Source organism: Euphorbia lathyris, chromosome 5, assembly GCF_963576675.1.
Source record: "Euphorbia lathyris chromosome 5, ddEupLath1.1, whole genome shotgun sequence".
NCBI classification, from domain to species: domain Eukaryota; kingdom Viridiplantae; phylum Streptophyta; class Magnoliopsida; order Malpighiales; family Euphorbiaceae; genus Euphorbia; species Euphorbia lathyris.
Window position 1 is genome coordinate 83,427,255 of NC_088914.1, and position 23,188 is coordinate 83,450,442.

Sequence of the window (23,188 nt, forward strand, 5' to 3'; positions counted from 1 at the left end):
TCTAAACTCTCAACAGAATTTTTGCTACTTCAACTTAGCTTCAAATGATCCTAGGCCGACGTGTAGGTCGGCTTACTCTAAAACCGCCCCTCCATGGTAACTCCTTAACAAACAATCAGACCCAAATATTATTGAAGAGAATAGAAAAAGTTCATGCAAAAGACCGTCTAAACAGTAAATTAAACAAATCAGAATTGCTGAAAACTGCTAAAATCATAAAAATGAAAAAATTTCATAAATACGGATAAAACTCCACCAATGTGTCTCGTAACAAAACAAACAAAATATTACCATAGTATCAGCAACCCGATTTCCTTCCTTGTAGATGAGTAATAATAACGGATCCATGGAGGAACCTCCGAAAACAAACAAGTCAACCAATCTTGTCTAAACTTTCAAGGAACCTCCGAAAACATCACTTAAAAGAACTTCATTACATAAATGGAATCACACTCTAATCAAAGACAATGTCAACCATTCTCCAAAGCTTTCATAACCACTCTATAGCGCGATTAGCGCCTTTTAGCACCAGCATTTCTAAAAATCCCACCCGAACCAGCAGTTCTAGAAGTACCAAGAGCGGAACCATCCCTATTAATTCCTACTTTTGGTAAATTGAGACTGAAGCTTAATGAGTTCATCAATTAAAACGTTAAGATCCGAATAGGATGATCCACCTTCTTCAACTGCCATTCTTGCAATCTTCCCAAGTTCATGAGCTTTTCTTCTCATTTCTTCACTTTCCATTATCTGATTTATAGCCTTCTCCACATATTCACTATTTATAATGCTATGATCATGAACACCAATAGATACACCAATTTTCAATACTTCTGTCACAAATTTCTCATTGAAGAATTGCTCGCTTCCCATAGACCATGTCACCATTGGCAACCCCGCAACTATTCCTTCAAGTGTTGAATTCCATCCGCAATGAGTCACGAATCCCCCTACCGCTTCGTGTTCAAGTATAACTACTTGCGGTGCCCATCCTCGAATTATCAGCCCTTTTCCTTCCATTCTTTCTACGAATCCTTCAGGCAACCAATCTTCGTCTTCTTCGTGATCAATGCTCGTCCGGACGACCCATATAAAGTCCTTCCGAGAAGCTTCAAGTCCGACCGCAATCTCCTTCAGCTGAGTTGCTTTGAAGTTGGTTGTGCTACCAAAACATAAGTAAACAACCGAATCAGGTTTCATGGAATCAAGCCATTTCGAACACTCGTTTTCATCGATTGATGCTTCATGTCCTCTTCGTGCTTGTGCTTCAACATCTCTATTACAAAGAGAAACTGGGCCAATTCTCCAAGCTCTCCTTCCCAAAACGTTTCGATAATGTTCAGCGTACACCGGTTCGAGCTTTAAAAAACTGTTTACTACTACTCCAAAGCTCTTCAGCTCCGATTCTATGGAAGTCTCATACAGTTTTCTCATCTCATCGGTTTCACTTTCTCGTAACTCAGCTTTCAATAGTTTGTTTCTTAACAGCTTCATATCTCCAGGAGAATCTGACGATAAGTTTTTATAGGGTTTATATTTGTGAATAGATATGATAGTACATAAAGAAAAGAAACAAGTTCCATGAAAAACAAGCCTTGGGATACCAAATTTGGAAGCAGAATCAGTAGCCCAAGCAAATATCCAATCAGCAACAAGACAATATGGATTGATATCTCTTAGGTATGGGTGTACATTGGTTAAAAACCGAACCGAATCGAGCCAAAATAACCGAATACAGAAATTATTAATATAATTGAAGCTGACACCAAACCGAATAGTATCTAAAACCGAAATATAACCGAACCAAAATAACCGAATACCGAAATTACTATAATAATTGACACCGACACCGAACCGAATGTTATGTAAAACCGAAATTTAACTGAATTGGTTAAAAAATAAAAACAACACATAAAAATTACTACATTTCCTTATAAAATTTATCTAAAACAACAAAAAAAATAAAAAATAAATAAATTGAGATACTTTCAAAATATATCTATATTGGTTTCTTATCTCAACAATATTAGGAAAAACTAAACTTGAAACATCTAATATATGTGTGTATATATAAGATAATCTAGTATATGTGTAATTCGATGCGGTGCCGGTATGGTATTTTTTCATTTTTTTTATCAAACCAAACCGAATACCAAAATGCACCTAAAACTAAAACCGACGCCGAACCGAAGTGATAAAAAAGAAAACCAAACCGAAAAACCGAATTCAATATGTTCGATTCGGTATGCGGTTTAAACCGAACCGATACACACCCATACTCTTAGGACTTTTTCTAGTGGATCCATAAGCAAGGCTGTTGCAACCAGAAATTTGGAGAGAACTTCCCATCCTTCTGGTAATCCACTTTCAATTGTAGAAAATTTAAGGATGTGAAGATTGATATTAGAATCTGAATTTGAGGTTTTTATGATTTGTCCACACTGAACTGTTAAAAAACATATCACACATTTATAGTTGGCTCATTCGGACCTTTTGCACATAAAATCGTTGATCTGTCATCTTTGACAGATGAGTGACATACAAAACGAACTCACGCGGTTTTCTTTTTTCTATAACACGCACATGTCATTTCATCTTTAAAAATGATAAATCAACGATTCTGTGTGCAGGAGGTCAAAATGAGCCAAACTATAGGTGTGCGATAGTTTTTTTAAAGCCAACTATAAGTATATGATTGGTTTTTAAAGCCAACTATAAGTGAGTGATATGTTATTTTAAAAATTCAAGATGCCAATAGGTGAAACTTGCTAAGTTTAAGGGTGTAAATATGCATTAAACCATGAATTATATAGCAACTAAATGTGACATGGAATAAGGACAGGTTTTTTGTTACATGAATATTATAGTTTAAGATGTATCATGTGATACCCATAATTGTATTATTAAGGCAAAAGTCCCCGAACTTTACCTGTTTTAAGGATCAAATCCTGATCAATTATTTTTCTACATTGAATCCTTAATCATTGATTTTGTTATAGATCCGGTCCTTATTTAACTTTTCCATCGAGTTTGAGAAAGGAGAAGATCGTTTTGACGGTTCTAATGCTGAAAATCACAAAATGGGGGAAAAAAAAGATTACGCTTGGAAAAACCTACTGGAAATTCATTTTTGTAATTTCTTTTACTTTTTACTCTTTATCTATCCTAATCAATAAACTCTTTATTTTTATTTGTCCACATCAATAGGCTGAATCGCCCTAACACATGCCACCCAAACTCGATAAAAAAAAAAAGTTAAATAAGGGTCAAATTATACTTTTTGCCTGTTATTAAAGTCTATTTAAGTTTAGAATTTGTTATTTGAATTTGTATTTAGTTCATATTTCATTTTCAAAACAAATTTACTTTCATATTTAATAAAAGACAGCTTTCGTTGCAATAATTGTCAAATAAATTACATAATCTCTCAATTTATTTTCCTTATTTTCATTATTATCCTGAAGTACATTATATTCTTCTTGAATTTTACACTTTCGTTGCAATACAAATATGTAACCTTCTACCACACAACTGATGAAAATGATATTCCAAACAACTTTAATTCTTTGAATTAAAACACACTTTTGATTCAGTTTACCATTGATGAAGATGACATCTCCAATAGCAGGTAACCTTCTGCTATACAACCGATGAAAATGATATTCCAAACAACTTTAATTCTTCAAATATTTGGTTTTACTTCTAGACATACCACAATATAATCAAATACAAATATGTACCAAACAGGTTAATGATCTTCCAAACTCTCAACGGAATTTTTGACACTTCAACTTAGCTTCAAATGACTAAAACATTTCAACCATCTCAACTTCCTTAAACTGTTAATGGCACATCGCAATACTGTCATGTGGAAATAATAGCTTAGCCACGACAATTTAAGCAATGTTGAGGCAATAAAAAGGCTGTTTTGAAAGTTTAAAAGGTCATCAAGGCGTTTAGATGCAAGTTGAAGCCAATAGATATGTATTAAGGCAAAAGAATATAGGTAAATTTCTAGACATTCTCATTTGAAGGCAATTAAGCTAGAATTTCTTATGTTTTTTTCATTATAAATTCAAGTTATGGTTATTCTGCTATCTTGTACTTACAACTGCAACTTCATCTTAAAATTTGGGTACCGAAGCACGTCAGAGTGAATCTCAGACTCCCATTTAAAAGTTTTTTACCACGAGACTGCATTTGCAAATGGGCCAAACCACATGTTTTTTTTTACTTTACCCTTTATGTACGCACGTTGCATGAACATAATCATCCATGTTACAGAATTCAATATGCCAAGAGTAGATATTTAATATAATTCTCAAAGAAATTGATGACAGAAATAGTTTGAAACATGCTTTGTTATGTTTCAGAGGAATCAAGAAATAGCAACAACCAACCATGATTTAAATGCACACCTACTATCTCTATGTTCATAGCAAGGATCAATGATCATCATGACTTAAATGCATATCAACTATCTAATAATAAAAATAAATCATAAATTGAGAGGATAGTTTAAAACCTCAGGCAGCCATTTCTGATTCTCTGCATCTTCCATGTCAATGTTGAGCCAACTTCAATTCCTATTCTCGCCTAATGCCCAAGCAAATGCTCTTTGCTCTGCCTCTCCTTGCACTTCAGCAGTCAGAACCTTCTTTTGCTACTTCAAACTGTTATCCGGGATGCTTCTGGCACCTGATTCGTTTGAATTAAAGGCACTGATCCAGTAAAACTTGAGGATTTAGAAATTGAATTGAAAGATTTGAAAGCTATGCATACAAGAGTTTGCAAAGATTTCAATATCCAAAGACCCTCAAAGGTGCATTAACTAGGATTCCGGGGAACTTGTTGAATATCCCAAAACAAAGATCGTTTAGGGGCCGAACCGGTCTTCATCCGTAGTTTTATACCAAAAGAACAGCACAAGTCTATATCTTTACCCAACAGAATGAAATTTATAGATTCCCAAAAGTAGACATGAATTTCAATGTTATAGATTCCAACTTCACTGAGAATTTCAAAATTCATTCAAGAATAGCAGAAAAAGCAATGAAGTAAATTTGCATCACCTCTTCATTCTTCATCTTCTCCATATTTTCTTGTTTCGGAAAGTTTTAACTTGTGGCTATACAGATGAATTAAATGAGGAGCTTCCTCATGGCATTTCACATATTTTTCCAAGAAACGCCTCTCTGAACATGTCAACAAACTAGTTATGCTTGAATCCAATTTGACTAGACCCTTGGATAACAGAAATTCAATAACTGCACCTCTTGGAATGAGCCTCTTCTTCAAGCTGTATCCGAGTAGTGCAGGACAACTCAAGATGACTGAATAGTGTAAACCCAATTTCTTGACATAAAAATCCATCGCAGCCATTAGCTTATCCTCTGAGATTGAGAGAATCGATGGGAACTTCTTGAAGGCTGTATTTATATCTTCATCGGACCAACCCCACCTCTTATAAATCGCAACCTTCTCATCCCTCTTCGATTTGCTCAATCCTGTCAATGTTTTGATTGCTAAAACAAACTGTGATTTCAAAGGATTAAATCCCATTTCCTTGACTTCCTCCAAAATCATTCCAAATTTGACTGGATTTGTTCCAATACTTACCCAACTAGTATGAATTAACAGCAAAATACTTGATGCAGGCACTCCATTTTCTCTCAAAGTGTTTATATTAGGCATTAGAGCAACTTCAAGACTAGTATTTAGAACACGAGCATTTCGTTTAATCAATTCAATGGCTTTATATTCAGATTGCAATAGGTCAACAAAAAAACTAAAATTACCAACCAACTTAGTTTCTAAACTTATGTTGAAGATCCAGGGGTAGGTAGTGAAGATTGTTACAAGGTCAGGGGTTGAAGCTCCTCTAGAGCGAAAGAACTCAAGTTTGGGGGAAATTGTCTTCTCCCGATGGCAACATAGCATTTTAGGGAACTTTCTGATCATTTCAGAGATTTGAATTTTCGAGAATCCAAACTTTTCCAAGGAGGATACAACCGAATCTGGCTGCTCCGAGGATTCAAATTGGAGGGTTTTAGAAGCTAAAAGAGCCGATTTAGGAGATAATCCACATGTTTTTGTGAGGTAAGAAAGAGTAAAAGAGTGTGGATTATGAGAATCACATGATAAGTATCGGACTGAAAACGAAACAACCATTGATGGGTTATGAGGTGTGACAGTGGAACCATTTCTAGAATGGAGAAGCGTTTTGCAGAGAAATTGAAACATGATAAATCTAAAACTGAAGATTGTGAAAGAAAACCTGACCTTTGCTCGAGATTGGAGACAAGCCTCGACCCAAATGCAATTCTAATTCCAATTCCAGCAGATGAAGTTCAGAAATTCAGAAACTAGGAAAAAGAAAGCAAAACCCTAATAAAGAGAGAGCAGAAGAGAGAGTAAAACTACGTCGTTTTGATGGGACTCCAACATTTGAGTGACTGTAAAAGGCACGGCCAGCAATAAGACTATTTTATTTTATTTAAAAGGATAAATAATTATAAACTCGTCTATTTTACACAATAGACTAATAGGTCTATCATATTATTATAAGGTTTTAAGTTTTATTTTAATCAACTCTTTAGTTTTTCCATTTGTTTTTAGATGAAAGTACAAAATTGTCCCTAGTTATATACATATAAAAACTTATCTTTTAGTTTCAAATTTAATCTATATTTAATGATATTTTTGAAATATATACACCAAAATTGATATATGGGTGTCTTCTATAGTTACTTTATTTTTGACAAAGTACCATTATTTGGTGTGTTTTTACCATTGGATGATGAAATATAAAATTAATCCAATGGTGAAAATTTACAAAGTAAGACTTACTTTGTAAAAAACAAAGTAAACATAGCTTTTACCATATGATATATATTTGTGTATACTAATCATAAAAAATATATACTATTTTTTCTCTTAAATTTTTATTTTTTTTATTTTTTAATATAATATTTTAATGCTAACATTAATATTATTATGAATTTTCGATAACTTAAAAAAATCATATTCTATTTGTTGATTCATAAAATTGATTAGAGATAAATAAAGATTACTTTTTATAATTTTATATAATTTTATATAATTTTACTTTTATTTTAATAATTTTTGAAATATTTTTCATTTATTTTTTTAGTCAATCAATTTTAGCTTACTAAATTAAAGTTCTATAATTATATAAAACTTAATAAATTAATTACCTTAATATAGGAGAGATTATGATTATGCAGAAAAAAGAGAAAAAAACATAAAATATAAAAAATATAATATGTTTATTATTAAAACATATATTAAAGAGTAATTTTGGTATCTTAAAATTTCTTTAGTATAGTTTGACCATTGACTCAAACATAAGGATTAATGAGTTGACGAAAATAAAAACTGAGAGACTATATAATTATTTATAAAAACAGAGGAACTAACTAGTATATTAGGTAAAAACACATGAATCTTATAATTATTTATCTTATTTCAAATCTCCAAAAAAGAAAGTGTTACTTGGCAAATTACCTTTTTTTTAGTTTTTTTTTTGGGTAGAAACAGGAAAGAAAACAAACCAACACCGAGACAAAAGCTAATCTGGGATCAGCCTAGGAAAGCTAACCCCAACTCTGTCCTCTAAAAGGAGAGAAGAAAGATAGATAGGAGGATCAGAAAGGGTGGAAACACCTAACATCCCTTTGTGCCTAGACGCCGCCAAGCGATCCGCAATTCGATTTTGTTCTCTGTAGATGTGGCTGAACTCTAAGGACTCAAAGGAAGAGCCAAGACTTCTTATTGCTTTGATAAGGTTCCGGCTACTAAGACAAAAAGCATGATTATTAGAGATCATACTAATAGCCTCCATATTATCAGACTCCACAGCAAGCCTTTTAATACCCAGATTTCTGGCAAGCTTGACTCCAGAAAGAATACCCCAAAGTTCCGCTAAAAAGGATGAGCCCAAACCCAGGTTATGGGTGATCCAGACAACCAGGCACCTCCCGCGTCCCTGAGCACGCCTCCAGCCGCGATCTTTCCATTATTGAGACAGGAGCCATCCGTGTTCAACTTAACCACCCCATCCTTCGGCCTACACCACCCAACGAGTTGAACCTCTTTATTCTGGGTAGAATTGGCAAGGGGGTCCCCTTTGAAGCTCCCCGAAATGGTAAGGAGCTTTTTAGAGAAGAACTCGGGTAAGTTCTGAATAAAAACAGTCTTCTCACCAAAGATCTCCTCGTTTCTCCACTTCCAAAGGTGGTGGCAGATAATAGCAAATAAAATGTCTCCCTGCTCCATGCTAGCCATTAACCTACCTTTAACCCCATTGGAGAACCAATCATTCTCAGGGTAGGCAAAGAAGGAGGGGAGAATATGGTGCGGAAGAACTTTCTGCCAAACCTCCTTACTCTTAGGGCAGTCCCTAAGGGCATGGCATAAAGATTCAACTTGGCCTCTGCATCTACTGCAAGCACCTGAATCCGCCAAGTGACGTCTATGTCTATCCGAATTAGTCAGCAACCTGTCCTTGACTCCAAGCCACAGGAAGCTCCTCATTCGGTAAGGGATTTTCAGAGCCCAAATGGATTTCCAAGTGTCCGAAAGAGGGTCGGATCTGTCAAGAGTAAAAGCTTCAAAGGCAGACTTGTAAGAGTAAGCTCCATTTTTTTTCAGGGCCCAGCAATGCCTATCCTTGTCCTCCTCAAGGTTACTAATCTTCACTCCCCTGATTCTGAGGAGAGAATCAAGGCTCAAGAAGGAATCAAACATAGACCAAATCTAGTCCCCATCAGAGTCAACCACATCGGCAATCCTCCAGTTGCGGAAATTGCTAGGCGGGGGAGAGCAGCAAACCTCTATAAGAGGTTTATCTCCGATCCAGGTGTCATACCAGAAGCTTATGGACTTACCATTACCCACCTCCAGGCCAACCCCCGTGCAGAACTCAGCAAACACAGCACTGAGCCCTTTCCAAAGGAAAGAACAATTGCCAATCCTCTCTTTAGGGCCCCCAAAGATTTTGTCCTTTCGATACTTGCCACAAAGCAATCGAACCCAAAGAGAATAAGGGTTCTGCCACATTCTCCAGATGAGCTTCATCAACAAGACCTTATTGTTATCTTTAGCTTGTCTGATGCCAAGACCCCCCCTGCTTTTAGGCTGGCAGACCTCCTTCCAAGGGACTAGGTGAATCTTCCTACCCTCTCCCCACTCACCCCAAAGAAAACGGCGGTTGATTTTATCAAGCTCATTGAGAACCGGCTCAGGCAACTTACATGCTTGCATGATATGATTGGGAGCTGCGCAGTTGACAAACTGAATTAAGGTTAGATGGCCAGCCAATGAAAGAGAATTGGCCTTCCAACTAGCACACAACTCATTAGTTTTGTCCAGAGTCTCCTTAAAGGAGGCTTTGGAAACTCTGTCACTATGAAGGGGGATCCCAAGATACTTTCCCAAGGATTGGGTAAGAGGGATACCCGAAAGATCGCTAAGCTTATTACAGAGGCTTCTATCCATGTTCTTAGAGCAAAGCATCCGAGACTTGTGGACATTGATCTTCTGGCCAGAAGCAACGCAAAAGCACTCCAGGATATTCATGACCACACCAATTTGCTCCTCATTCCCTTCCACAAAGATCATCACATCGTCAGCGAAGAACAAGTGGGAAATAGGAAGGCAAAATCTGTTAATGGACACCGATTTTTTTTAGTTAATTATTTTATTTATTTATTTAATTATAAACATCAGTATTATATTAGCTAAGAAAACACACCATCATTGACAACATAATATGGAATATAATTCGAGAAATCTTCAATAAAGATTTCCAAATCAGATAGAAAGACGGTTAGACAGTAAAATTATAAGTAGTTGTATTGGTCTAACTTCATTCATGAACGAGCTCAACACGATCAAAGTATTTATAATTTCCATTTTTGAGAATATACACAATAGATAAAGAATCCAATGCAACCAAAACTCTTCTAAATCTCGTTTTCTTGCAACACGAATTCAGAAGTAAACTTGTCTACGGCTCGGGTACTGGCCCGGCCCGCCCAGGCCCGTGTCCCTTAGACCAGGCTTGAACAATGGTAATTGATGTTAGGCTCATCCCGGTTCAGGCCCGCTAAAGCCCATCTATTTTTTTGGACGGGCTTGGGATTAATAAAAATAGCGCGGCCCGGCCCACCTATTAATATTAATTAATAAATTTTATATATTTATATATTAAATACTTATTTTTAAGTATTAAATTTTATTTTTTATAATTAAAAAAGTATGTATATATGTTTTGGTGAGTTTATATGGGCTGGGCTTGAGCTTTGATTTTTAAGCTCGAGCCCAGCCTAGTCCGAACCTGCCTAAATTACTAGTGGGCTGGGCTAGGCTGGGCTGGGATTGTGCTGAGGACTTTTATAGAAAAGCCCGTCTGGCCAGGTCAAGATACCTTGAAGTTCAACATGAAGAGCCAAAAGAGATGATCGAATTGGATCTCTTCCGGACAACAATATCCACCCACAATAATCATGAACAAACAAAACCGAACTATAGTTCTGACATAATAAGCCGCTTCGCGATTCAATTTAGATTATTTTTTTAATTTACTTTAATATAATGTTTATCTTGATTTCTTTAGATAAAACAATTTGATCAATCATTCTAAACTCGGAATACAATTAAGTTATCACTTTCCTTTGTTACCATGCATTCATTACCAATTAGGTCACTCTTAAATCTACATAGAAAAAATTATGTATTCCTAATGTCTAAAATGATGCAATTTTACCACTAAAGTTTGCAGCCAATATCAATTTTACATGTTGTCTTTTATGTTAGTCGCTCTGTAAATAAGGTTACTTACCAGTTAGCTGCTGTAGCGTATTCTATAGCAGATTTACCGTTTAGTCCTGGAAACCTCCTAATTTTCTTCTTAATATTTTGTATTTGATTCTTTGTTAATGAAAGTTTATAAAAGAAAAAGTCTAATCTGAAAAAAAAAATAACTCTAAAAAATTGGCTTAATACATCATTTGCTTTCTGAACTTGTTTAAAAAGTTTGATTGGCCTCTTGAACTTTCAAAGTGTCTTGATAGCTCCCTCAACTTGCATAAAATATTCAGTTAGCCCCTTGAATTTTCGTAAAATGTAATCAATTGATTACTCGGTTGCAAAAAAGTAAGTTAAATGCGGAAGATATATTCCACGCCTCTTAAAATGTTATTATATAATTCAAAAATAGATTAAAAAGGAAGTTATTACTTGCTCAATTATAAAACTTGTCTTCTCTAATATTAGAACCGCATACCACGATCTTTGATGTTTTACTTTTTTTTAAGACTAGTGTAATATATCTTTTGTATTTAACTTACTTTTTTGCAGCCCGTGATCAATTGATTACATTTTATGTAAGTTCAGGGAGCTAACTGAATATTTTATATAAGTTAAAAGGACTATCGAATACTTTGAAAGTTCAGAAAATCAATCAAGTTTTTTTTTTTTTTGCAAAAGTTCAGAGGCAAATTATTCTATATAATTAAAAGAGATCACAAATTGAACAGTAAAATCCAAATCAATTTCAATTCAAATTTTAACTTTTTGAGATACTAATTGTATCTCTATATGGTAAAAAAATTACGTCACAACCTCACTCAAAACGATATAGTTTTGAATGATTTTTTTTCCCTGTAAGAAATAGGATCTACACCAAATTGCACCACTTCTCCACCAAATTGCACCAATTAAATTTTTTTATTCAAAAAAATTATTTAAGGACGTATATTAATATGTTTAAAAGAAAGTACATATATCACTATGCTATATATAGCAAACATAAATATCTTTATACTCCTAATATTTACAGTCAGGAGTAATTTTATTCTTAGTAATTTTATTCTTAACATCTAAAATAATGCAATTTTACCCCTAACATTGGCAGCCAAAAACAATTTTACTCATAATATTAATAAGTTTCATCAATTTGAAAAATAATTCATCTAATTGTCTTCTCGGTCACAAATTTTGTCATCTACACTTCACATGTGTGTCAATTTATCACTAATTAATAACAGACCATAAAGATATGATTAGACATTAAAAAAAGAAATTAAAACAATATATTGTATTTATATGAGTTGGACAAAAAAATTAAATATTTCGTCAAATTTAAAAATATCGATCTCTATCTATTATTAAATCATACAAAATATGAAAATCTTTTTTTTAACTAATATATATATGCAATTGGTACATAATAATAATGAGTAAAATATATTTATAACAATGTATAAAACCTAACTTATCAATAAGATATCCGATAACAACAAGAAGAAGGAAAATGGTTTTTTCAACTCATAACAAACGTTTATTCTTTTTGTTGTTTTATCAATATTTTTAACTTCAAACTTTATTGTTAGGGATAAAATTGCACAATTTTAATTATTAGAAGTAAAATTGCTTATTTAGATACCAATTATGTCCTTATATTTTAAAAATATTCACTATGCCATTTTCCCTTTCACATGACACAAGATACATGACAGACATTTGTTTTCGTGTCGTCTGAATATGTTTCGTGACAGTATTTTAACTGTATGTCATCTGAAAGCGAAATAAAAAATGCGCTCGATTCTCAGATGACATTACGATTACAGAATCCTGTCATCCATAGAAAATGCGCGTTTCGTTAAATTTGATGCGCTCAACAGATGACACTTCTAATAAATGAATGTCATTGTATGCCGAAAACAAAAAAGCGGCAAATGAAATTTCACTTACGCGGCCATACCAAATTTTAGGCGCTCTATATCATTTGACTGAAATTTCAACTGATATATAAACCCTCTCTTAATCCCAAACCCCAGTTTTAGGTTACGCAAGCTTTATCCCTCTCTATCTCCATAGTTGATTTGAACATGCAATCACTGGGTGAGCTCGAAACACTACTGGTAAGCCATATTTTCTTCGTTTCTAGATGTATTAGAGTATCATTGTTCCTTGCTCTATCTTTTCCTCATCCGATTTACTTTTGTGTATGTCGATTTCAGCAGCTGGTATAAGGATCTTGTGATTTTCAGACCTATCGTTGAAAGGTTTAGATCTCTCGCTTAGCTACACTGATTTTATTGTATTTAGATTCACTGCTGTAAAGCTTGGATCTTTATCTTTTTTAATCTAGGGCAAGACAGTGCCTGATATTTTAGATGGTATGAACTCATCTGATTCCTTTTTATTTGAACACAATATTTGCAAGGATAGTAAGAATGCTTCAGTACATGGGAAGGCTGACTGAAGAGATTCTCAATCGGTTCATGCCTTTAGCATATGGGAAGATTTCTTTAACTTACTGAATATATATTAATGTTATGTTGGTTTGAACTAATTGGTCATGCCTTTATAAGTGATTGTGTATGTTTGATGTACTGTTTTGGAACCTAGAACTCATTGATTTAGGAAACTAGCCTGATTTAGTATATATATTGTTATGTGGGTTTGAACTGAACGATTACATATATGTATGATGTTGTGGGTGATGATGAAATGATTGGTATAAACTGATTGGTTAGATATAACTGATTAGGCATACTCTAAAGCTTTGAATGTTGATTGTGATTGGCACTACTCTTACACCTATGAGTTATACTGCTACAAGTGATTGAGTATGTGTATGTGTATGAAACATGTTTATGTTTGATGTTCTGTTGATGTTTATGTTTGATGTGCTGTATGAGTATGTGTACGATTGTTCATTTGGGCATGTAGCTTATTAATCATGCATCAAGTATTAGAGGAACATTGTAAAAGGGTCATTGAGCATGTGGCTGATTAGGCATACTCTAAAGCTTTGAATGTTCATTGTGATTGGCACTACTCTTATACCTATGAGTTATACTGCTACAAGTGATTGAGTATGTGTATGTGTATGAAACATGTTTATGTTTGATGTTCTGTTGATGTTTATGTTTGATGTTCTGTATGAGTATGTGTACGATTGTTCATTTTGGCATGTAGCTTATTAATCATGCATCAAGTATTAGAGGAACATTGTAAAAGGGTCATTGAGCATGTGGCTGATTAGGCATACTCTAAAGCTTTGAATGTTCATTATGATTGACACTACTCTTACACCTATGAGTTATACTGCTACAAGTGATTGAGTATGTGTATATGTAGGAAACATGTTTATGTTTGATGTTCTGTTGATGTTTATGTTTGAGGTTCTGTATGAGTATGTGTACGATTGTTCATTTGGGCATGTAGCTTATTAATCATGCATCAAGTATTAGAGGAACATTGTAAAAGGGTCATTGAGCATGTGGCTGATTAGGCATACTCTAAAGCTTTGAATGTTCATTGTGATTGGCACTACTCTTACACCTATGCTTGTACTGATATGGCTTACAAATGATAAGATATCACCATACTCTTTTTTATTTGAACATGACCTATGATGATAAGTAAGGATTCTGAATGCAATTCGTTTATGAAACATGTATGAAAGGGTAAATTTAGGCTAATTGCATGTACTTATATGGCTTGCAAATGATAAGATATATTTTGATTAGATAGATTAATATACATATACATACGAACTGAATAACAAGCTCTACATAAAGGGTTATGTATGTGCATTGGCCATACTCTTACTATGTTCCTTTCCACTCGGTTTGATATCGTAACAACAACATTGAACATGGTGATAGGTTTATGATGGATTCAGCACAAACAGAGTCCCTTGTTTTGACAACATCATAAACCTCATTACCAAGTTTAGAGTACCACGAGTACAACCCAAGTGGAAGGAGCATCGCAAAAGGGTCAGTTTAGTCTACTTGCACATACATACAAACTGAATAGCAAAGCTCGACATTATTCTCCTTTCACTTAGCCAAGACAGCTTAGGAGATTTGAACACCCTTCATATTCAGCACAAACAGAGTCCCTTGTGGTGACAACATCATAACCCTCATTACCAAGTTAAGAGTACAACGAGTACAACCCAAGTGGAAGGAGCAAAAGGGTCAGTTTAGAAGCACAAAGCTCTACGTTATATTACAAAAGGTAGGGAATTAAAGGTCCAACTCTTCTTAACTATTTTGAGTGGAGAAAGGAAATTTCGAATTGGAATGAGAGCCACATTTGGAGCTCGCATTGCCTTTCGATCCTACTTTCCCTCACTTAAGATAGTTTAGGAGATTTGGACACCCTCAAATCCACTTTGCATACTCCTCAATCCATATCCGGGCGATTCCCTCATACTCTTCCCTGTTGCTGCGGTATTGCCCAGCAACTGCTTCTTGCCCAGGATATGGCTCCTCATTGTGGGGCTGTAGAAGTAGATCATATAGGTTCCACAGACACTACAAAATGCATAGAATAATTAGAACAAAAATATGATGTTGTATGTTTATTAAATGAAATAGATAAATGGTTGCATTATACCGTGTCAGTGGAAAATCGATGGTCATTAAGGATACGGGGAAGTTGAATCAACCCCTGAGGAGCCACGTTAGGATGATATATCCTATTCTGGAAGCAAAACTGAGAATAAGAGGAGAGATTTATTAGTGTCTATTTCATGTAGGTGATTATATCTTACTGATCTGAGTTAATATTACTGTTGGAGGTCTGTTTGGAAAATCCGGAGGGTATCTGATTCTGATTTCAAATACACCCCTTTCATATGGGGTGTATTGGGGGCCTTTCATCCTGATCGACCATATGAAGAAGTTACCATTGAGAGGACCTGTACGTTATCATCCAAGAAGAATCATTAGAAATACACAGAAGAAACCAGGAAGGGTTACAACACAACTATGGATTGACATACGTACCATTGATGGCCAGAAGCCACTCTGGGTTCTCCATGTACAACTTATCCAAGTCAGCAATTACGTCTCCTGGAGTTTCAACAAGGGGATCCATTGTTGGTAAGTTTTCTGGTTGTTGAAGGTATGATTCTGAATTATGATGCATATATTTATAGTGATATGATATCATTGTGGTAAGTGAAAGGCTGTGAAAGGGGAAGGGTCACGTAATTACTACTAAGTTTAGGGATGTGTGTAATATATTAATGGCTTGATTGGCTTTTGCAGATACCAAGACCTTTGGGATTATAGGCCTAATTATTACTCCAAGATATGAATTGACTTATGGAAAATTGGTTATTTTTTTTGTATTTTAATTCATAAATGTATTGGTTATTCAAGATATGGATTGACGTTAGGCACAAATGTAAACATATTATGAGTATTGGTCTCCAATAAAATTAAAACCATTGATATATAGAATTTAATCTTCATATTTTAGAATGTTTCTGTATTCGGGTATAAAAACCAGAAATTCAAACGAAGAAGAAGGCACAAAGTGACATTTTAATTTTTAAAAATGTCATCTAAACAGCAATAAAAAGACATTAAAAAAATATTTCTGTCATATGAAAAAACTCCTTTGACATGGTTGATTAAGACCCGTGCCATCTAAACAGGTTATAACGGCAGAAATTATTATACGAACTGTCATTTCAAATTAAATATGTCAATTTCCCACACGCTAACCCGACGGTTTTAATTGTCAGAATGTCATGTGATGACATTAAGGGGGCGTTTGGTTCACAAATGGTAAGTGAAAAGGAATCAAGAAAGGGAAACTAAAGGAAAGGAAATGAATAAGCATTCATACCCCTGTGTGTTTGGATATGTTTAGGAAATGAAATGCAATTCCACCCCATTCCCTTTGTGGATGTTTGGTTCAAATAGGGAATCAAAACTATTTTTTTTAACTTCATATATAATCAAAAAAAAATTCAACTCTTTTACTATAGTTTCCATAAAACGTGAAATAACTTCATATATAATCTCAAACAATCCAAAACGTCATTCATTTGCTACCCTTATTGATAATAATATAAAGTTCATAAAAGTTAAAATTTAAACTTAACAAAGTTCATACAAATTAAAAAAAAAAAACAAAAACAAAAGCCAATAGTCTTCTAAGCATAATACTTCATCACCAGAAAGAGTTTAAGCATCTTCATTGTCCTTTTCACCAAGAAAATCTTTGACAACAATTTTTATACATACATGTGTCACTATTAATAAAATATAAGAATTAAAATCAAAAGATAATGAAATAGAGGAAATTGAAATAAAATTAATCAAAGAAAATGCATAAACATTATATTTAAAAAGAAAATAATTATTTTAAAATAATTAAAAATAAATATTAAAACTGAATAATATGATAAAAGAAAAAAAATTGGTCAAAATTATTTTTCAGGGTAAAAAGGTAAAAATAAATAAGTATAAGAATCAAAAGTGAAATTAATCTAGTGATAAAAAAATATAAATAAATAAATAAATATAAGGATTAAACAAAAATAAAAAAAGTAAAATTTAGTCAAAAATATTTTTTGAGTAAAAAAATTAAAAATATATAACGAAAATGGAATTAATCCAAAGATAAAGAAATTTAAAAATAAAAAAATATAGAGACCAAAATAAAAATAAAAAAATAAAATAGAGAGTAAAGTAGAATTTTATAAGGAGTGTAGAAGTTTAAGTTAGAAAGAGAGGGGAAAGGGAATAGAAACCCTTAGGGGGAAGTGGGGAATAGGTTAGAGGAGTTATGGGTAAACCTAAAACTAAAAAAAGGCAAATGGAATGAAGCCTCCTCTTTCCCTTGCCCTTACCTGAAACCTCCAAACCAAACGCCCCCCTAAAGGTGACGGCAGTAATAAATAAGCTGCATCGTAACAAGGGAAAGATGACAATAAGAAAATAGACTAATGTCATGTGTGATGACGAAACATGATAGAACCTGACCGTCGTCTGAAGGTGCAATAGACGGCAGCGAGCCCCGTAACAAATTTATTTCTCACGGGACGACGGTTTTAACCGTCGTTTAAAGAGGGTTTTGACGTAGTAATTCACAATAGTCCTACCTCAAAACCACGTAGTTCTGGCTTGCGCTGGAACAATTCTTCCCGTTTGCTTATTTTCTCTTTCTTTCATCGTTTTTCTTCTAATATCTTTGTGGACTATTCTAATAATAAAAGTAGTTATAACAAGAAGTTTCATGATGAAATATGGTGTTGATATGTTAGTGCATTTATTTATTAAATTAATTTCAATGGTATTTGATTTCTTTTTAAATTAATTTCAAAGACTCAAAAACTTTTCGGACTCTGTACATTTGAGCCAGCTTCAACTTTATATCTATATTGTGATTTCTTTTTTTTTATAGTGTAACTTGAAAATTTTGTATTATCGTTACAATATATACAATCTCATTGGCTTTATTTTTCTTTTTAATCGAGGGTTAATTATAAATAACTATCCTGTAGTTTGACCGATTTGCAGACCGGTATTTACAGTTTTTTTTTTTTTTTTGCAAACACAACAATGTTAAAAAATTTTACATGTTTTTTATTTTACCAAATTTGCTGATAACGACCTAAAAATGAATATTTTCAAAAATTAAAGTTGTTTATTATCATATTTACTATGAAACCATATTTTTAATTTCTCAAAATCATCATTTTTTGAGTTTTATCTCTCTAAACATTATCTTTTTCTCTCATAAAAAAACAACGCTTAAATGACCTCAAACCTAAAAAGTTGAAGAATTAAAGTTGCTTAAAATATCATTTAACTCTTGAAAATTTTCATTTCGAGATCGTCATCGATCAAATTCAAAACAAAGTGAATTCAAATGCAAAATTTTGCAAACCACATGGGTTTGAAAAAAAAAATACAACACGTAACAATATGCAAATAGGTCAAACCACAGAATAGTTATTTGTAATTAATCCTTTAATATATGTATAAAGTAATTAAATAAGAAACAATTAAAAAATAAAGTTTTTCTTCTTTTCCATAATATAATTTTAAATAATTTAAAAAATATTTTTTAAGTCTCCGAAGCAACGCGAGGATTCCTTTCTAGTAATATATTAAGCCCTAAAAAATTCATGAGTTTAATTATATGTTTGCCTACAAGACATATGTAAAGTTCTAGCTAGAATTCATATCGAGATAAGGAATCATATATATCATTCCACTAATATCATAATCATATATGATGAAAGAAAAAGATAGGCACAAAAATAAATAAATAAGTAAATAGACAAAAGTGGGTGTCATCGGACGCTAATATCATAATCTCATACGTCACATAAATTCAAGAAAGTGCAAACTCTGTCTCAAAAAAAAAACAAAAAAAAAAAAAAAAAAAAAAAAAATAATGCAAACTTCATTTTATGGGAAATTTATAAAAATGAATTTTAATTTTTAATAAATACATAAGAATATATACTATATTTATAAATAAGAAAACCTTGGGCCAATCAAAATTAAAAAAAAAACCTAATACATTACCAACTCTCTAAACTTATAGTATATTGGCTCTCTAAACTTTGCAAGTATCTCACCAACTCCGTAAACTTGCTTATTTTATATCATCAGCTCCCTAAACTTGTCTATAAAAGTAAATTAACTCCCTGAACTTTGCAAGTATCTCATCAACTCTTTATTCTGTAACAACTAAATACAAAAGCTTATTAAACTTAAATTCTAAAAATACGTTTTCATCTATTCGATAGGCAATTTTTTTGCTTCTCCTACCTTTCAACTTATTATAAGAGTTAGTGTTGTAGGTTTGGGAGATTGAATGGATGGAGATCGAGAGTTAGAATTATGGTTTTTGTATTTAGTTGTTACAGAATAAGCAAGTTTGGGGAGTTGGTGAGACACTTGCAAAGTTCAATGAGCTAATCTACTTTTATGGACAAAGTTAGGGAGCTGGTGATACGAAATAAGAAAGTTTAAGAAGCTGGTGAGACACTTGTAAAGTTCAGGAGGCCAATCTACTATTTTGGACAAGCTCATTGAGCTGGTGATATATTAGACCTACAAAAACAAGAATATATACTATATTTACTCACCAATATAAGCCTCGTGAAAAAGTATATATCCTTTCAAATCTTTCTATAGATATGAAGTTGTGAAGAAACAAACTAATTAAAACTGATATACAAGAACGTACAAAATATCATACGGGAAAATGTTCGAGTCATTCATAGAATCGGAGCTGAAGAGCTTCGGAGCACTAGTAAACAGCTTTTACGAGCTCGGACCAGTTTATATTGATCATTACATAAATGTCTTGGATTTTCATATTATGCGATTTATTCAACGTGATATATAAGTGCAACAAAAATGATAATCATATTGAATGAAGTAGATTATATTGATAAGTCTTACATTCGTTGTATTCTAAGTAATTAAGGATTAATTTGGTATCTGAAGTCGACGGACAAGTTTTAGGTATAACTCATCTTTGAAGTTGTCAATTTTTTAATAATTAGCTCAAATATAATTAATATAATACCTAAAAATTCATGAAATTTTAAACTAATTTTTTAAATATTACCAACTTCAAAACTGAATTGATACCTAAATTTCGATTTAGACTAAACTAAACATGTCTGTCTATTTTAGAGGTTAAATTGACTCTTAAATCCCACAGTAAAACTTGGTTTTGCCTGAATAAGATTTTTCTCTTATTGACATAGATTATATTAATCATATTATATCAAAAACAAATATTTTGTTTCGTTACAATTTTTTTTTTATCGAAATAAAAACAATCACTTTCTACGCTTAATTAAGTCAACCAAAGCATTGAAATCAGAATACGAAGATCCACCATTTTCAACTGCTTCTCTTGCCATCTTCCCTAACTTCCTTGCTCTACTTCTCATCGCCTCAACTTCTTCGCCTTCCATAACTCTTCTAATTCTCTTCTCTATATCTTCACTTTTAATCTCATCTCCGTGAAATTTACCCCATTGTTTCACTCCAACGCTAACCCCAATTTTCAAAACTTCAGGCACCAATTTCTCATTATAAAATTGTTCAGCCGAAACGGGCCATGTCACCATTTGTTTCCCCGCAGATATACCTTCAAGCGTCGAATTCCATCCGCAATGAGTCACAAATCCCCCAACCACCTCGTGTTCTAGTATTAAAACTTGCGGTGCCCATCCTCTTATTATTAGTCCTTTGCCTTCAATTCGCTCCTCGAATCCTCGAGGCAACCATTCTTCGTCATTTTCGATCTTCTTTTCTTGCCTCATCACCCAGATGAACGGGTGGCCCGAAGCTTCAAGAGCTACCGCAATTTCTTTCAGTTGTGCTGTAGTGAAATTTGTAATGGTTCCGAAGCATATGTAGATAACCGAATCAGATTTCAAAGAATCAAGCCATTTTAAACACTCGTGTGCTTCTTTTTCTCTCTTTGATTTATCTTCAACGGCCCTATTGGACAACGAAATAGGGCCTATATGCCAAGCTTTTCTCCCCAATTCTTTCGTGTAGAAGTCCGCATAGTCCGGTTCAAGCTCATAGAAACTGTTCACTATAACCCCGAAACTCTTCAACTCGGATTCTTTCCATGCTTTCAACAACTTACTAAGTGCGGTTTCAGGCAGATCTTGCCTCGAATGTTCCGGGAGTTGCTTTCTTGTAAGCCTAATCTCCTCCGGAAGATTAGGAATAACAAAAGGTTCAACATCTGATGAAACATTCTTGTACGGCTCATAGAGCCGTACACATTCTTCAGCACACAACGCAAACAAGCTAACGCCATGAAACACAAGCCTCGAAATCCCGAACTTTGCAGCTGCATAGGTAGCCCAAGGGAAGAACATGTCAGCAACTAAACAATCCGGGTGACATTCAAAGAGTAGCATCTCAAGTTGTTCTTGAAGCATAGTTGTCGCGAGTAAAAACCTATCATGCAATTTTTCTCCGGGATTCGAAATAACGAAATCCAAGTTTTCGCATCCTTCGGGCAATCCAGCTTCCGCGGAAGGAAATCTTAGGATTTGAATATCAATTTTGAAACCGAGATTCTTGGTTGTTTGGATTGATTTTGAGATGGAATGTGCATTCACAGTAGTGGTGACGATGGTTGTCTTCACGCCCCGAGAAGCGAATAACTTAGCCATGACTATAGTTGGTATCATATGGCCGTGAGCCATGAAAGGGAAGAAAAAAATATGCAGTTGTTGATCCAAACTACCCATTTAAAAGAAAAAAAGGAGTGTAAGAAATTGGAGATGAAGAAAAAGAGATTTGGGTTTGATTTTCTGTGATTGAATGGCTAATTCATGGAATATGAATCTCTTATATATATATATATATATATATATAAATAAAGATCATAAATGTGTCAAGTAGATAGGAAATAAAGTTTGATATACGTCTCTGCAATCGTCATCCTTTTTTTTAATTTATTCTGATTAGTTTGGAAGGATTTTTCTAGGACAATTCAGAGATTCATCAAAGTTATCAAATATCTATTTAATGTTTACAGTTAGGGATACGTAGACCTCGGTATGGGCCGGACTGGGCCGGGCTCGGACCGAACCTATCGGGTTTGTGATAAAACATGATAAGCCCAAGCCCAACCCAAGCCCACACTAATTAGAGTCGGGTTCGGATTCGGACCTAAAAAAGGAATCCTAAGCCCGTCCGCCCAAGTCCATATTTATATTAAAAAAAATCAGTTAAAATAAAATACTAACTTTTTTTAATAAAAAATAATAAACATAATAGTTAAAAGATAATAATATTGATATCCTTTTTATTAATTAGTTTACTAAAAATGTATTAAATATAGGATTCATTCATATCCTACCTGATTCTTATAATGGGAAATAAATCCTACCTCAAATAACAATAAATCAAATCCTCTTATTTTTCCACTCTCTGTTATTTTATACTTGTTTTTGCAATTTTGTGTCGATTTTGTGAGTTTTAAGGGAATCTTTTATGAATACCAAATATTATTATAAATGTATATATATAGATAACAGGCCGGGTCGGGCCAAGCCTAATGGGTATTTATATAGCTCAAGCCCACCCATTTTTTAGGCGGATTTATTCGGGCTTGGACCGGGCCGGACCGGGCCTGATACTAATTTTATGTAACCAGGTCCGGCTAAATGGGTCTGGACTTGGGTCGGACGGGCGGGCTCATCGGCCCATGGCGAGGTCTAGGGATAAGGATACAAACGACCATGTCTAATTCACAAACTGTTCGAGTTCAGTTTAGTTAAAGCTCGATTAAATTTGAATTGATTAGGCTCGGCTCGAGCATTAAAGAGGCCGAGTTTGAGCTT

At 33.8% G+C, this 23,188-nt stretch overlaps 3 protein-coding genes across 4 annotated transcripts; all 3 read right to left on the minus strand.

Annotated features, from left to right (window-relative positions):
* Positions 1 to 216: 216 nt before the first annotated feature.
* LOC136229390 (scopoletin glucosyltransferase-like) lies at positions 217 to 6,412 on the minus strand. 2 transcript variants are annotated; one of them, XM_066018147.1, is made up of 3 exons: positions 6,283 to 6,412; positions 4,526 to 4,698; positions 217 to 1,508 (listed from the first exon to the last, which is right to left on the minus strand). In XM_066018147.1, exon 3 carries the CDS (start codon positions 1,492 to 1,494, stop codon positions 595 to 597), a length of 900 nt encoding a protein of 299 aa, XP_065874219.1. In that variant the 5' UTR covers positions 1,495 to 1,508; positions 4,526 to 4,698; positions 6,283 to 6,412; the 3' UTR covers positions 217 to 594. The 2 variants fall into 2 exon arrangements, with proteins under 2 accessions (XP_065874219.1, XP_065874218.1); XM_066018146.1 differs by having other exon boundaries at positions 4,526 to 4,721.
* LOC136229389 (transcription termination factor MTERF15, mitochondrial-like) lies at positions 5,077 to 6,374 on the minus strand. The gene has a single exon (XM_066018145.1). The coding sequence runs from the start codon at positions 6,241 to 6,243 to the stop codon at positions 5,077 to 5,079; it is 1,167 nt and encodes a 388-aa protein (XP_065874217.1). The 5' UTR covers positions 6,244 to 6,374.
* Positions 6,413 to 20,550: 14,138 nt separating the features above from the next.
* LOC136230552 (scopoletin glucosyltransferase-like) lies at positions 20,551 to 22,172 on the minus strand. Its single transcript, XM_066019656.1, has one exon. The coding sequence runs from the start codon at positions 22,088 to 22,090 to the stop codon at positions 20,651 to 20,653; it is 1,440 nt and encodes a 479-aa protein (XP_065875728.1). The 5' UTR covers positions 22,091 to 22,172; the 3' UTR covers positions 20,551 to 20,650.
* Between the last annotated feature and the right edge of the window lie 1,016 nt (positions 22,173 to 23,188).

Excerpts from the sequence above, each read along its gene's own strand:
- LOC136230552 (XM_066019656.1), bottom strand. The coding sequence starts at position 22,090 with ATGGGTAGTTTGGATCAACAACTGCATATTTTTTTCTTCCCTTTCATG.
- LOC136229390 (XM_066018147.1), bottom strand. The coding sequence starts at position 1,494 with ATGAAGCTGTTAAGAAACAAACTATTGAAAGCTGAGTTACGAGAAAGT.
- LOC136229389 (XM_066018145.1), bottom strand. The coding sequence starts at position 6,243 with ATGTTTCAATTTCTCTGCAAAACGCTTCTCCATTCTAGAAATGGTTCC.